A 16,119-nucleotide genomic window follows, 5' to 3' on the forward strand; every position below is an offset into this window, starting at 1 on the left:
CCTTTTTTGAGATTTTATTCAAAGCTCTGCATCTCAGATCTCAGTGTTATTGCTTCATGCAGTAAAACAGGGAAGAACTGTCTTGACTAAATTTAAGCTGTCTGTGGGTTAAAGCAGTGTAGGTATCCAGCCAGAAAGCTTGTAGAAGCCTTGTAGGAGCCTGAAAGGTGGTTATGGTAAATCTCAGGTTTGCTTTGCCTAGTGTAGCTTAAAGTACAGTGTGACCCCACATCAGCCACCAAGCAACACCCCAAATTACACGTCTCCACCAGCAAAGACCCAGAGCTCAGCAGCCTGGGAGGTTTAGTTGGCGATGCTGGAGGTGTGGAGGGACATGGCTGCTAACTGGCACTGGTTTCTTACCCCTCTCAGGTAAGTACCAAGATTTTTTAGTGAATAACTTGATGAGGGCTGTATTTAATGCCACCTCACTTCAGTTTTAGCTATCAGAAAATAGTGGTGCAGAGGACACCCCATCCACTGAGGCAAATATTTATGAAGCGCTTGGCGGCAGCAGCAGCGCTCCCCTTGTGCACTGAGGTCACGAGCGAGAAAGGGAACCAACAGGAGCCTTTGCGGCTCTCCGTGAAGGTTTACTTCACGATTTAAAAAACTGGTAATAATCAAAGAGCCAGATTAAGCACTCATGAATAGAAACCGAAACAAGCCGAGCCCTTAAGTGCCCGGAAAGCGGTGCCTGAGGCCGCCCAGGGGAACGGGCCGGGGTGGCGGGGCGGGACACGACCCCCGGCACCGAGCCGAGCAGGGTCGAGCCGAGCCAGGCAGGACCCCCCAAGTCAGCCCCACAGCCATAACGGCCGCCACCCCCGGCCCGTCACTCCCGCCGGGAAAGGGCGTGGCCAACAGCTAGGGGGCGTGCCCAGGCGGCCGGGCCGGCGCCGCCATTTCGTGCTGCGTTCTCGCCGAGCCGGCCCGGGGGCGGCGGGGAGCCCGCGGGGATGGCGCCCGCCGCCAGGTCCGGCCGGGGGGGCGCCCGCCTCCCTCAGCGAGCGGAGGTAACGTCGCCAGCCGCCAGCCGCGTGGGCGGTGGGGCCGCTCCGTTAGGGATAAATGAGGAGGGTCCCCGGCGGCACCGCCTGGGGGTGCGCGGTAGGCAGCGCGCTGCGGGGGTGGGAAGTCGTGAAGGGAAAGGCAGGGCGGCAGGCTGAGCGAGGGGGCTGCTCGCCCGTAGCCTCCGGTTTCCTCGTCGGGAGCGGCAGGAGGGGCGCTTGAGGGCCGCATGTCCCACGCTGGGTCCTCGGGGGAGCTGTGGGGCACCCCGGGGGTGCAGCTGGTGGGCTCCTGATCGCCGGGTCCGGGTTTCTGAGGTTAAATGGCTCACATGGATTCTGTAACGAAATCAATTCCTGCATCTTGCTGCCTGTGTAGGTTTAGCACATTCCTCTGCAGGCTTCTCTGTGTGAAGCATCTCCTAGGTGTCTGTCTCTCTCAATATTCAAATGAGTAAGTTTCTATAAATAAACACGCCATCTGCCTGTTTCAAAGAACAGGGTGTGTTTTCTGCTTTATCAATGTGAAGCTGTTCTGAAATACAAACCAGTGACTTTCAAAAATTTTTTTAATTTTTTTTTTTCCTAATTGGAAGCATCCAACTCAAAACCACCTGGCCTGAACTCAAGCTAAAGACTAGCTGCAGATGAGGTGGAAGTGTGAAGCTGAGTTGTGAAAGTGCTGGAGGCTTCAGGCAGCATGCAGGAGTACCCAGCTGAGTTATCATGTTGCTAGTCTAAGAGCTGGCTGATGAGGTGAGTGGGGGCTGGACTCACAGGTATTTCCATGGCTTCTCTCCAAGGGCTGTTGAGGCTCTGAGGCGGAAGAGTAAGAAGAGCTAATGAGAGTCCTGACAGGAATGGTTTTCCCCTTAAATTTCCACTGTCATTGATAAACTTGTAGAGGACGTGTAGATTTAGATGACTGTACAAACTCAAAGAGAAACATGTTTGGTCACATTTACCTTACGTATTCTAAGGTGCCGAACTGTAGAATATGTAAGAAATATCAAAAATCAGATCCTGCAGGTGTAAGTGTTCTTTAAAATGCCTGTGAAAGTACCACTGTCTTCTGTATGACTTCTGGATGAAGCTGGTTGCCTTGTTGAAAGTAGAAAGTTGGTTTTTTTTTTGTACTTGTGTAATTTGTAAACTTGATCTGAATGTCAGATTATTTTGTTCTCTGCCATTCACTAGTGTCAAAGCTAAATGGACTTGATAGATATTGGTGACTTAATCGCTTTCCAGCTTGCTATTGTAAGTGCTGAACTTTACTTAAAGATTGTGTAACTAGTAAGTCATACCTTCTTTTGATTCATTCTTGATTTTGATTGAGAAGGGGGAAACAAGCATTTTATATCTCTGAAATATTCTTCATGCTTTAATGAATTAAAAAAAAAACGAAATGAAAAAGAACACTCTCTTCATCTGTGGAAGAGTTTATTACTTTGCAATTATGATTATCAGTTGCACAGATACAGGTTCTTAACACTTATTCAGTGACTTCCTCTAGTCCTGCTAAAGCTTTGAGCAGATAAGAGTTACATCTCAGATAAATCAGATACATTTAAAATACTGTGTTGAGTTTGACCACAATATGGTTTATCACAATTTTTAATTTTAAGCTGTTTGTTTTGCAGAGAAAATCAGTTTAAAAAAACAGTTTAAATTCAAAAACAATTTATTTTATTAAACTTAGAGAAGAAGGTACTTTCCAAAGACTTATACCTTTTCTCAGTTATCTGTAGAATCACAGTCGTACCTTAGTACTTTGCCTGTAAATAAAAACCAAGTCCTGCAAATATGAATACGATGAGGGTAGTAGAGTAAAATAACAACACCTAGAATAGGCAATATTTTAATAGACCTTATGTATTAAAAACTCTAACAAAACTTAATAACTTCCTTATAATTAACCATTGTATCTTTTTTTTTCTAACCTGCCTATCTACCTTCTTTCTGGAAACATTTTTTTCAACAGTTCTTGTAATATTTCTTGTAATATTTGTAATATTTCAAATAAAGGCAAGTGATCTTTATTTTAACTGTTTTTATAAGTTGGAATCAGTGGCTTAGAATTTTCTAATGCTATCATCATGCAAAATCAATACTAATAGTTGTACAGTGCTTTAGGTATTTATTTGAAATGGAAAGAGCACTTTCCGCGAGGGACTGGGGGTGGAAGTACTATTGTCATAAAATTGTCTGTTTTGAGCATCATCCCCCAGGATGATAGTAGCAACTGTGAGAATGCCTCTCCCCCAATGCACTGAAGAGGTTAAAATAATTATCTGTACGTATATCTCATTTTATGTACAACATGATTTGCTGAATGTGATTGTTTTTAATGTATTTGCAGGTATGGAAGCAAAATGTTTATTTTACAATCAGTAGGCTGTACTTCTTAATCACTATGGAAACACTGATGGGTGGACCACTGCCTTTTTACCCATTTGGTAAGTTGCTTGTACTTTTACGTTGTAGGAGAGATAGTTCTGGTGATTTTTCACTACCAGTCCTTCCAAGTCACTGAATTAAGATACCATAAAGTTATTATAGAGCTCTCCCTATAATAATTCACAGAATCAAGATTGTAGGGTATTATATTCTATATATTCCATTCTAAAACCATATTTCTCCATTAAAAAAATACTTTGAAACAGTATGCTCTAAAAATCCAGTGAACTCTTAGCTGGATACTTTGTCATTTCTTGTCCTAACTTTTTTCAGGACTCTTCAGTTTCTGGGTTAGTAAACACTGCAAACATAGCTTGTTGGCTGGACTCTAATTGTAGTGGGAAACTGTTCTGATAGAATCATTTAATTCTGTGAACAGGACAAGATGATGATGATGATTCCCTCTTCATTTTACTTTATTACCTTTGTTTCTGCAGCTTAAGTTTACTGCAGTTATTTGGCATAACATACTTTTTCCTGTTTGTATCTCTTATGCTAGAGACTAACAAATTGGAGAGTTTGGTAATAGTGCTTGTTGAAACAAAGTTACTGAAGCAATTTGAACTCTAGATGAACTAGATTTGAGAGGGGAAAGGTATTTAAAAATACAGAGAGAAAAGAAAACTATCTGTGTCAACAGGAATTCCTTCAGCAAGACACCTGACACACGTGAGGTGGCTAGGGTAAGAAAGGATCTCCAAAGATTGCATCTACTAATCCAAAGAGCTTGCTATATGGAAGTGTGTCATTACTAGAGTCTGTACACTGATCCTGTTTGATATAGCAGAAGTATCATCAATGTGCTACAGACCGTGTGGTTACAAATCTAAGCTCGTGTTCAGGTGAAGAATAATAACCATTAAGGTATTGCTTTGTAATTCATACCCCATGCTATATGGCAAGAAAGCAATGGTTCTAGTTTTAATGGCACTTCTCTAAGGGGGTATTTATTATTCAGTAATGATGTAGAAGATCGTGTGCAAAATAAGACATACAAGAGATGTTTGTGGTTTGTATAGTAAAATGAAGCTAGAGAGAGAAGTCTTCTCTCTTCTGGGAATATATATTTGCTGCATGTGCAACTTTGGTGAGTTGCTTAATCTCTTTGCATCTAATTTCAGAACGGATATAGAGAGCATATTTTAATACTTGCAAGATAAGATGTTATGGCAGTAATAATTAATACGGTTCAACAGAGGTAGTAGGATAGTGGTGTTTTGGGTATTGTAATATTGTTGGATAGGGGCTTAGGTGTCAAAACAAACGAGATCATGTTGAAGAATTCAAGGGAAAAATGCTGAAGTAATTTTGCAGATATTTCCAGGGAGTTCCTCTAAAGCATGAGGAAAAAGCATGGTTGTTTGAAATTTAACTGATGATTTCTTGGACACAGTGTATGAGTGAGCATCTCATCCTAAGAGGACAGGCCCAGAAATGCCTTTAAAATGAAAACAGGAAATTAAAACAGGAAAGCAGAAGAGAGCTAAAGTATCTTGAAAAAGAGTTAGAAGGGTCAGAACAATCATTTCAAGAATGTCTCCAAGTGCCATGCTGAAAAGATACAAAAGATGCAAGACTCGGTTGGTCTGCGGATATAGCTAGAATCTGCATGCGAGGACAGTCCCTTACAGAGGTTATATGAGAAGACGTGGAGATCTCTAAAATGCCGGGGTTTGCAAGAAGGTTCAAGAGGTTGCTCAGATAGTAGGCCTGACTGACAGGTTGAATGCAGTTTTAACCGTGTCGTGTGAGAGAATTAAAAGTGTTGCAGTATCTGTTGTTTTGTTTGTTTGTTTTTTTCTTTTCCAGGCAGAAAACAGAATGGTGTAGAAAGAGCTAGAAACACCCACAGGGTAACGTTACAGAAACAGGACACAAACTTCAGTTTGGGAAGGTGTCATGGTTTTGGCTGGGATAGTTAATTTTCTTCAAAGAGATTTGTACGAGGCTTTGGTTTGGATTTTTGATGACAGTAGTGGTGATAACACAGTCATGTTTTAGTTGCCGCAGAGCTTACACAGGGCCAAGGACTTATCTGCTGCTTCTGCTGCCCTGCCAGCAACCAGGCTGGGTGTGCACCAGGAGCTGGGGGGGGATACAGCCAGGACAGCTGGCCCAGACTGACCAAAGGGATGTCCCATACCACAGGCATCAGGCTCAGCAATAAAACTGGGGGAAAGAAGGAGGAAGGGGGGCACATTTGGAGTGATGGCCTTTGTCTTCCCAAGAAACCATTAGGCGCGATGAGCACCACTTTCCTGGAGGTGGCTGAATGTCTGCATGCCGATGGGAAGTAGTGAATGAATTCCCTGTTTCACTTTGCTTTTTTGTGCAGCTTTTGCTTTGCCTAGTAAACTGACATTATCTCAATCCATGAGTTCTCACACTTTTACCCTTCTGATTCTCTCTCCTGTCTCACCTGGAGAGAGTGAGTGAGCAGCTGGATGGTACTGAGCTGCCTGCCAGGGTTAAACCAAAACAGAAGGAGGGGCAACTGAACTAGAGAGGAAGTTAGGAGTTAGATGACTGAAAACAGTGCATTATATACCAGTACTACAACACTGAGGATTCCCCACATTCAGCAAAGAAGGACGTATGTCCTTCATTACTGAAGATGATTCAGTAATGTTCTTCAAGCAGTAGTAGCTATCTTACTCCAGTAAAGTTGTAAGATTCTTGTCCTGACGTAACATGGTATTTGTTAGACAGGGTAAGCTACCTAAAATATAGTCAGGATCCTCTAAGACAGTGTGTGGTAAGAACATCTTAAATAGGTTTATTTGAACTGAGTCTTGAACCTCTTTTGGCAGGGATCAATGTGAGCCTGAACCACAGGGTAGTTATCAAAATAATAAGCTCCTAGGAGCCTTGAGTTGATGACACCAGTTGGAAAAGGGGGCATCCTGTACTCTGGGGGAAGGAGGAAATTGTAGGGGAAAGCAGGAAGAGGAAGATGTGAAAGAGAGAATCCAGTAACATACAAAGTTGAGTCAAGGGACTGCATGAACACTTCATCTGAGGGAATACTTAGAATTGTCTCTGACTGTTGTGGATTAATATTGCCAATAGGAAGCTAATAATCAGATACTGTAGACATGCAAATTCACTAATATGTGGTTTCATTTTCCAGTGTACATCATCTGTATTCTGTGTGCAGCTTGTTGCAGCAGCTTGCCTGGTAAGAAGTTTCTATTGTCTTCCAAATGCTTTTCCTAATACAGTTCAGGAGACTGACATATTCTTAGCAGGCATCATTTTGCAACTTTATGCTTCTTGAAGAAAGAACTTCTTAGAACTAAAATATGGGAGGACAGTCCTTTGCATTGTGTCTTCTGTTGTGCTGAACTCTATTGTGTTCTATGGTTGCTTTATTTGGGGGCTAATATTGGTTTTCTCTAATGAGGTTTATTGATTAGAATTGTTGCAATCTCAAATTTGTTTGCCATTCATATCGATGATATTAATGGGTTGTTGTTTTTCTTTTTTCCCTTCCTTTTCTAGAAAGGCTTCCAGAAGGGCCACCTTTCAACCTAAAACTGGAATCTTGCAACTTCCAGCACGTTTTGTCCTGGCAGGCAGGAACTGACCCAAATGTGACAGCATACTATCGTGTACTGTACGATGACCCCAGGCAAGTCTCACTTTATATTAGACACAAATTTTTCTTTTAATGTTTAGGAATTCAAAATACTCTGCATGACTATTTTCTTCCTTGCCTGTTTTTCCACTCCACAAAGATGTTTTCTTATACTGGAGGATATGAATAGATTATTTTCGATTTTTAATTACTATATATTTTGATTTACAGGAACCGGATTATTGCACAAAACTGTTCATACATTGAACAACTCTCCTGTAACCTAACAGAGGATTTACAAAATGTATCTCTTCCGTATTCTGTATTTGTTCAGAGCTTTGTAGGAACTAAAGTATTCAATTCTTCTACACTTCATTTTGTGCCATTTACTGACAGTAAGTGCTCTGCATTTGTTCATTTTAGTATTTATTCCCAGTTATGTATAAATGATGCTCTGCTAGCTTTGCAGTACGGCATTACAAACTAACTTGGTTGGCAGTTTTATTTCTTATGTAAGAGAATGTGAGTTTGTATATAATCTATTACGTATCAGTTACAAAGCATAGAATATAGAGGTAGCTTTCTAAAATCTGGGGCTATGCTAGTTCTGATAAATAGACAAGACTCTGGTTTTGAAATGAAATATGTAAACACAGAAAACAGAATCATGTTGTTCATTCACAAGCATGAAGTAAAAATCACTAAGTGCGTAAGATGCATAATTTTGTCTTCAGATAGTCAGCGTTAAGAACTGAAGAAATACCACATCTGCACTAGGTGTAGGGGAAGAGAGATTTACCTGTTGTTTCATCAACTTACTCTTTTCCTTTTCCTCGCTTCTGAAAGAAAATGCTTAGCAGTGACATCTAATGCCAGAGGCAGCATCACCCTTAGCTGTGCTTAGTATTTCATTTGGAACTAACAGAGACTTAGGGGCTTCTTTGAAAGCTCCATAATTAAAGTGATGCTGAGACAGAAGTTACTGACAATATATATTTTTTGTAACTAAGAATAACTGAAGGATTTGAGAACATTCCTCAGAGACAGAGGTCCTTGGTGTTTCAGCAGTTAGGTTAATAAAGAGAAGGATCAGAAGATGCATTGACCACTACTTAATACAATGGTAGGCTTCTTCAGTCCTGGAGGGGAACAAAAAAAAAGAAAACAACGTTAACAGCCTGCTCTGACCGGGAGCTGAAGCAAGAGCAAACTACCAAGTGCGCTGATTGATTGTCTGTCATTGGCAACTTGTAAATTGAAACTGGATGTCTTGCTAGTAGTCCTCTGGTTCAAACTATAAGCAATTGAGTGAAGTCATGTTTTTCATGGCGTAGGACTTGGATGAAGCCTTTAGTCTTCACAGTGTAGTGCCTCGTTTTACAATACTTGGGCAGGAAAGAAACAGTATTCTGAGATGTTTCCCTACTGGATACAGTTGATGCAGTTGATGTTTACTGTCAAATAGCTCTAGTGGAATCTCACTTCTGTTGACGCTTGGATTTGAGCAAAGGCCCAGAGGCTTAATATAAGAAAGAGCCAAGAGAACAACCACACTTAACTAGAACCAAATTTAAGTTAATATTTATTTCTAATTTAAACCAAATGATGGGAAAGGAGTAAGTTTGTAACTAGACTGAAATGTGCTTTCCTGTGTGGGGGTGGGTAAAAGCTTGCATTTGTTCTAAGTATTAAACTTTTTTTTCCCTACCCCATTCCATTCTTTCAGGAACAGAAATCGTTGGCAAAAGTGTATTGCTTTTCTGAATTTTGCAGATGCTAGCAATTTAGTCTCCACGTTGAGCAAAATGTACATGCTTCTGGGCAAAACAAAACTAAAATCCAAACTATCTCTTTTTTTTCTCCATGTTGTATTGTGCACAAATTGAATCTTACAGAGATAGAGTGTTGAGAAGTGGTGTGAGAACAAACTTACTTTTTTCCTGTGTTGGAGGAAAGAAGATCTTAGAGGAACTTCCATACTGAATCAAATCTAGTCTTGTTGGATGTCTAGTTTTGGAGGGGAGACACTCAGTGTACACATCTCTTCAAACGTGTGTTCTGAGGAACAAAATTTAGGAGGTTACTTTGAACTCAAAGGCAGTCTTCAGAATGCATTCATTTCAACTGTTGTCAGTAGAATGCTCAGCTTCCAAGTGTTGAACCTGTAGCCTTCCTTGCAACTGGTATAAGTATGTGCAGGGCCACACACCACCAAATTTCTACAGGGATTCCTTCCTTCCAGTGACTAAAAAATGACGAGCAAGAAAGTAGTCAGCTTTTCCTAAACATTAACCTCAGCTTTCCTCTCAAATAAATAAAAAGTGCGTTTCCCTGTGGAGCTGAAGCAAAGTGTCACCTTTTTTTCTCTGTCACCTTTCTTCTTCCCTCCCCTACTAATGGCTGCTGGTTGTTTTTATAGTCTAGCCATGTGGTGAAGCTATCTTTTCCCACAAAACTTAAGTGTTGCAAGGCCTTGTGGATCTTACAACAGTGACATAATCTGGAATCTGGTTAGCCAGCTATGTATTCAGCACCAAAATAGAATCGGTATTGAGTACATACTGTATGCTTCTTCAATTTTTTTATTTTTTTTAATAGCATACCTGGGACCACCAGAAGTTAATATCAGTTCTTGTCTAAACTGCATAAACGTCACCATGAAGTTGCCAACCTCTCACTTAAGAAATAATGAAAAGCCGGTGTCTTTAATTGATATATATAAAGAGATTGATTATCATATAACACTGAAAACGCTTGATGAAGAGCATAAGGTAAAGAACTTTTATTTCTGTATTTCTTGTCTAAAGCACAAATAGCATAAAAGCACAAATAGAAAGCATAAAAGCACAAATAGAAAGCATAAAATGGCTCTAGTGGTCAGCAGATTTACAGAAGTAAATGTATGAATAGGAGATGCTTAGAAGAAAATAAAATCATGACTTCCTTTTACTGCAGACAAGCAGGCATAGAAGAGGAGTGTTAGTTGTCCTGTATTGTTACTTGAAATAAGGCATGGGGCACTGGCTCAAGTGATTATTCTCTGTGAAGCCAAGGGGAAAAGACTTCAGCAGAAACTAGAAGCAGTTGCTGTAGTTTCCTGTGCACAGCTGATCAGGAAATATGTTCAGCAAGCAGTTCAGTAGTTCTCTGACAAACTGGAAAAGTGTATCTAGTTAATTTCTGAAACTACCTGTTCTGGGTCTGTGTTTTATTTTATTGTATGCTGCAATAGAGAGGTAGATAGGCATGATTAGAACGTAAAATGAGCTTCACACAAACAGAGAAATAAAATAAAAAGGAACTCATTCAGTAAGGACCAATGCAAGGTATATCACTTAGGAATAATTGCATAATAAGTAGGATGTTAACGGCTACACAGGCAGCAGTTTTGCCAGAAAGGAAGAGAGCATTCTGGATTATTACAAGCTAAACATGACTCATGTTGCTGAGGGGGAGGAAGAGGGGAAAAAAAGCATATTTCTCACCTACCCAGTACTTGGAAAGCACACCTACCTAGCTCCAGTTCAGAAAAGACATGGGCCAGGATCTAGAGGAAGAGTGGCAGGATCCAGAAAGGAAGAGCGAGGACTGTAGGAGCGAACCTGAGCCGTGACTCATGAGGAAATGCTGGAATAGTAGGGGATGGCTTAGATGGCTTAGTGTAAACAAGCAAAGTACAGCGAGAGGCCACAGTCTCTGTGTGCAAACATTTACTGGAGAAACAGGGGAAATGGCACATCCACTGTGGCTGTAACCAAAAACAGTGAAGTGAAGTTGGCAGTTGTGCAGTCCTGAGGTGAAGCATCAAGAAAGACATTAATACTGAGGCTGGCAAAGCACTGGAATAAGTTGCCTAACCAGAGTGTGTACTCTATCCACTGGAAGTTTTTTAGGCAATAAAGTAGGCATCTTAGTATCAGCTAGAACTAGAGATGAAGTGATTGTCTAGATAAAATGCTGGGTTACTGTATCAGTGTTTCCAGTTTCACATGCTACAGCAGTTTATCTCTGAAATAGCCAGGTTTTATTGGTGGCTTGGGTTCTCTTTTTAGGCAAATAGTTAACTTTCTAAAACGTTGTCTTTCATGGTAGAGGCCACCTGAGAGAACCACTAAAGAAACTTTTAGTAGTGTCATTGGAGAATTGTATCCAAATACAAACTACTGCGTGTCTGTTATGGTCTCCGCATCTATGAATAAACATTCCATCCCATCAGCCTGGAAATGTGCAACTGCAGACTCTGTAGCTCGACAAGGTAACTGTGTTACAGTGCAGGAACGGATTGTCTGTCTTGATTGTGCCAGTGTTTTCTTTTTATATAGGAAGATTTACAAGTTAATTCTCAAAATACGAAGAGAGAAAGTACCTCCCAAGTGATAAACATTATGGGGATTCGTAAGGGAAATAAAAAACCCATCCACTTCGGGGCTACAAATTTACTGTTGACCCTGTGAACCATGCAAATCTGCACCAATTAAATAAATAGATATCAAAGATGGTGTAACTTCTTTTTTAATTCCTGAATCTAACTTGAGATTTGGTCTCATTTTGACCTTGGACCAGATAACCTGTAGAGGTCCCGTCTATCCAAAATTATTGTGATATTCTAAGTAGCTGTTCTGAATGTGAAATATGAAATGTGATCATTGAAAACTTCATTCATGATTGCTTGTTTGTTTTTTTCACTTGCAGGTTATTACAGCGTTTCATTTGCAGGTGCTGTATGTTTTTCACTGGTGTTAGGTATTGTCCTGAAGTGTATGCATGCGGGAGGCTATATTCTTCAAAAAAAATCACTTCCTCGTACCTTGGTATGTAATTTTCATGCTTAACCTTCCTGGTTGGGAGCAGGAAGCTTACCATATAAAGTTTCTATTTATGTACATTAGGTACAAGTTATGTAAGTGCTTAGAATGTTTTTATTTGCAGCTTGATTGTGTCAAAGATAATCTACAGGCTAATAAATCTCATCCATTCTGTGGAACAAATATTCGGTCTCTTTGAAAACCATTTGTTTCTACTTCAGAGAGAAGTTGGAGGGGACAGGCAGCATTGAAGGGGAGAGATGCGCACACAGTAACCTTAAATGAGCTCTTGATGGTTCACAGAAGCAGGCTAGGTTCTACAGTGGAGCACCCAGCGTAGGACAATTTACCCCTTGCCTTTTGAAAATTACCTAATACACGTAAATCCTTCCTGCAGCAGACACTTCTTCCACTATATCTGGGCCAGGGCAATAACTCCAGAACAAAAAACCTACTCCAGTTTTCAGGTAAAATGCACAGGGATGAAAAATGTTATTCACCAAGGAATATGCTTTGAAAACTTGTTATCCATTGCTCCTTTTGTAAAGCAGTTTCTGGTGCATTTTGCCTGCGTTACTTCACTCTGCAGCATCGTACTCTCTAGGAACAAATCCAATTCGCCCTATAATTGAATCAATCTTTTATTACTCCAATAAGTAGACAACTCCCTGAAGATTTCAGGATTGTTTAGCCAACTCCCTGGATGCTGGATGTGTTTAAAGGCATTTGAGAGATTCTACAACTGAAAAAATTATATATTTATTAGGTTTGCCTTCAAGGTTTTCTCCTTATCACATTTCCTTAGGAAAGCAAGCTAAAAAGACAAAAAGTAACTTTAAGTCCCAGTCTATTGTGCCTGTGATGGTACATTAAAATGGTCTAGAGCTGGGGGGTTTGGTCTCATTTTCCCCAAAAGATGAAACAGTTATTTAAGCCTTCTCTGGAGAAGAGTCGTGGTTAGTGCTCTAAAACACTTTTTCTAAAGCTGCTCTTCATGGTTATTGTCCACAAAAGGAGGCAAGGAGAACATATGAGAAATGCTAAAAGTAGAAGTTAAGCAGCCTGGTAAGACAGCCAAATCTGGGCAGCTGTTGAAAATATGCTTTGAGGAAGCAGCCTTGTTGCATGTTGTTTCTCAAGAAAAGCAATCTTGAAGCATGTTTTTTCTCAAGAAAACCGAGTCTGAGTTGTGATGTCAGTGGTAGCTTCTCAATCACAGGAGACATGCTCTTTACTAAAATCAGATATACCTTGTGGGTCACCAGCTTTCAAGTGCATGTGTATCTAGCATCATAGATTGGGATACAGTCAACTGCAGATACCTCACTGCCAGAAAAGTATCCTACTTGTTAGTTCTAGATTTTGGGACCACTTCTTTGGGTAGGTTCATGTCTGTCTAACTTCTGCAGTCTCAGTAATGATTTATTACTGTATTCTGTTATAAACAGGAATTAGTGTCTTTTGAGGAATGTTTGAGAGTGGAAAACTTACTGGGGGGAAAAAAAAAAGGATATTTATATTTGAGTTCTCTGTCAGAATCTGTAGTTGGCATAGATTCTTAGAGCTTACCTCTTGTGACCTGGCTGTCATAATCTACCCAAATAAAGGAATTGGATGTAAACAACAACAACAAAAAGGAAAACTTCTCTGGAAGAAAACTTACTCAGGGAGGAAGGCTGGGCAAACACAAAGCAAACAGTAGCTGCATCACCTTCCGAAAGCTAAGCTATTCTCAGTTGGGTAATAGTGATTGACAAAAGTCTATGATTAAGGCAGAGGTAATGAAAGTAACAGAGAAAGAAAGGAAATGGTAATATATCAGTCACAGTTCCCCTATTTTGAATAAAATGATCTTTCTTTGACTTTTTCTGTGAGCAGGGCCGTGTTTTAGTGCTTGAAGAAGCCAGGCTATAGTCAGCTGTTTTTTTCAATTTTAATAGAGAAGAGATTGAACTGTTACTAAATTTCAAGCAAAAATGATGAGATTACTGGGACTTTTATTTTGCTTTTTTTTATGGTCTTTTATTTCTTTTGCATTTAGTTCAGAGTTCAGTGGGGTATTTTCAGCATATTTTTTCATTTTTCCACAAGCATATCCAGAGCTGATTAGCATCAACTTTCTCTAAGAGTTTTTTTCTTCAAGTTTATGACCTTTGCTGTCATTACTTTCATCTCCAAGGACTTGTTGTACATGACTTTACCAAGTAGTGTCTGAGGATAGTTGTTCATGTTGAATGTTTTTCCCCAATACTTAGAGCATTCAGTAATCCTCAAAAGTACAGATAAAACTGAGGAAAAGGTAAATGGTACTTAAGGCATTACAGAGGACACTTATTCAAATGGTAAATTTCTAAAGGACATTAAAATTGATCCTCTGTGTAAGGCTTCTCTTCTGCATTGTAATTGGAAGAGCTAATAGAGGGTTGCAAGACTCAACTCAGGTTCAAAATATATTTCTAAAATGAGCTTTCAGTCTTAGAAAGATATTTCAAAAATTAGTGTCAGTCAAAAAATGTTGTAATTCTGTGTGGTAGTAGTGTCATTTTTTTTCAGTTGTCCAATGGCGTGTGCCTTGATTTGTAGTGAAGGCTGTCAGATCACAGGAATGGCAAAGAGGGAGGAGTCCTAGTCGCACTAAACTCTGCAGAAAAAGCTGAAAATGTGTCACAGAATAATTTGTTTGATAACTTCATGGGTAGGGGTATTCTTCACTTTTCTGTGTGCGCAGATTTGGCTGATCTTTTGTCTTTGTTTTTTCCTAATTCTTTTTGCTCTTTTAGGTATTCATCGGGAGGACACTTGCCTATTCACCTTGTACATTTGAAACTGAAAAAATACAATCTGTAGAGATCATTTATAAAGAGGTTGAAAAAAAGGCAGTGGAATCTAGTGTCAGTGATGAAGGTGACAGCGATGACAGCGACAGTGATGACCTAAGTAATCATGACTACACAAGGCGTGATATCGTAAGAAGAGCACCTCATTCCTCTGACACGACAGGTGTATTTGTGCGGTGCTCTACAAGTAGCACATATGATGACGGTAGCAGCCAGGCAAGTGAACATCCAGATGATGACCCAGAAGTTTTTGAAGAGAATGAGATGGACATTGAAAAAGATGAAGACCCAGGCTGCAAGTTACTTCAGCCTTTCCCTGAGGAGAATTGTACCTATTCTTCTAGGTCAACGAACAGTGCTTGCTTTACCATAAACTTGAAAACTGTGCTTCTGGGAATCTCTAAAGAGACCATGGACAGTTCTGCAGCTCTTCTGTCTTCCCAGGATGACACAGTTGACTGGCAACATAGACATGCTTTTGAATCACAACTCCCTGAAGATACAGAAAGTGTGCAGAAACCACACTGTCTTAACAACTCTCAAGAATGGAAAGATTCATCTAGTTCTTCCAATGAAAGTGACTCATCAGATTCAGATATGGACCCAAAAACTGAATACCTAAGAAGATGAATCTGAGAACCACTATTGTTTTATAACGTACAAATAGATATTGTCCAACTTTGCTCCTTCTAGACTGAACATACAGATCTGATCTCTTTTCTTTTTTTTAGCATTCTGAAAATATATGCCTAAATACTGAAAATATACGGGACTCATTTTTAACAAATATTTCTGTGATCTCTCTGGGTGTGGTTCAGGTGGTATCAAAAACAATTTGGATGTAGCAGAAAAAGGGAGTAGTTATTTCATTTTGCAATTTGCTAGTGAATTATACCTTTTAGCTGTAACATGGTAAATACCTTCTATAAACTCAAATGAGGAGTTAGTTTATAGCACAGGGAGATGTGAATGGCTGGCTGGTCTCTTAATCAAACCCCCTTTGGTGGTTTGTGTTTGTTTTGTTTTGTTTTGTTTTGAAAGGACTCTGCTACTATTCCTTACCTGTGTTGATGTTGGGTTACTCTGAAGCCTGTTCTGCTGGATGGATTGCAGACATCAGGGTAGTGCTATGTTCCAGTCAGTAAACTGATTTCTGAATTTGTGCAGAGAAGGCTGATAAATGAAATCATGGAGGTGCAGGGAGAGGAGGTAAGAATACTCAGTAGCTTGCAAAAGAGTTCTTGTTACTGTGATTCAAGGCATTAAATGTGTCTGTCTCTTTTATAACTTTGTGTAATTGAATACTATACTTTTTAAAAATATTTTTGTGATGTTTAAAGGTTACTCGACAGTAAAGTTATTTTAAACACTTCATAAAAGCAATTTTTTTCATAAACCTGTCTAAGAATTTTTACTATTTTTGTTTTGTTTGT

The 16,119-nt window shown here is 39.9% G+C and overlaps 1 protein-coding gene across 3 annotated transcripts; it reads left to right on the forward strand.

The window, feature by feature from the left end:
• The first annotated feature begins 859 nt into the window (after nt 1–859).
• Nucleotides 860–16,082, forward strand: IFNAR2 (interferon alpha and beta receptor subunit 2). Of its 3 annotated transcripts, none has more exons than XM_080560167.1 (10): nt 860–1,016; nt 1,607–1,766; nt 3,370–3,466; nt 6,598–6,645; nt 6,969–7,098; nt 7,276–7,439; nt 9,643–9,815; nt 11,137–11,299; nt 11,737–11,855; nt 14,630–16,082. In XM_080560167.1, the coding sequence occupies exons 3-10, from the start codon at nt 3,424–3,426 to the stop codon at nt 15,314–15,316; spliced, it is 1,527 nt and encodes a 508-aa protein (XP_080416293.1). In that variant the 5' UTR covers nt 860–1,016; nt 1,607–1,766; nt 3,370–3,423; the 3' UTR covers nt 15,317–16,082. The 3 variants fall into 3 exon arrangements, with proteins under 3 accessions (XP_080416293.1, XP_080416292.1, XP_080416294.1); XM_080560168.1 differs by lacking the exon at nt 860–1,016 and adding an exon at nt 1,128–1,464; XM_080560166.1 differs by lacking the exon at nt 1,607–1,766 and having other exon boundaries at nt 871–1,016.
• The last annotated feature ends 37 nt before the right edge of the window (nt 16,083–16,119 follow it).

Source organism: Anser brachyrhynchus (assembly GCF_964034855.1).
Source record: "Anser brachyrhynchus genome assembly, chromosome: 1".
Taxonomy (NCBI): domain Eukaryota; kingdom Metazoa; phylum Chordata; class Aves; order Anseriformes; family Anatidae; genus Anser; species Anser brachyrhynchus.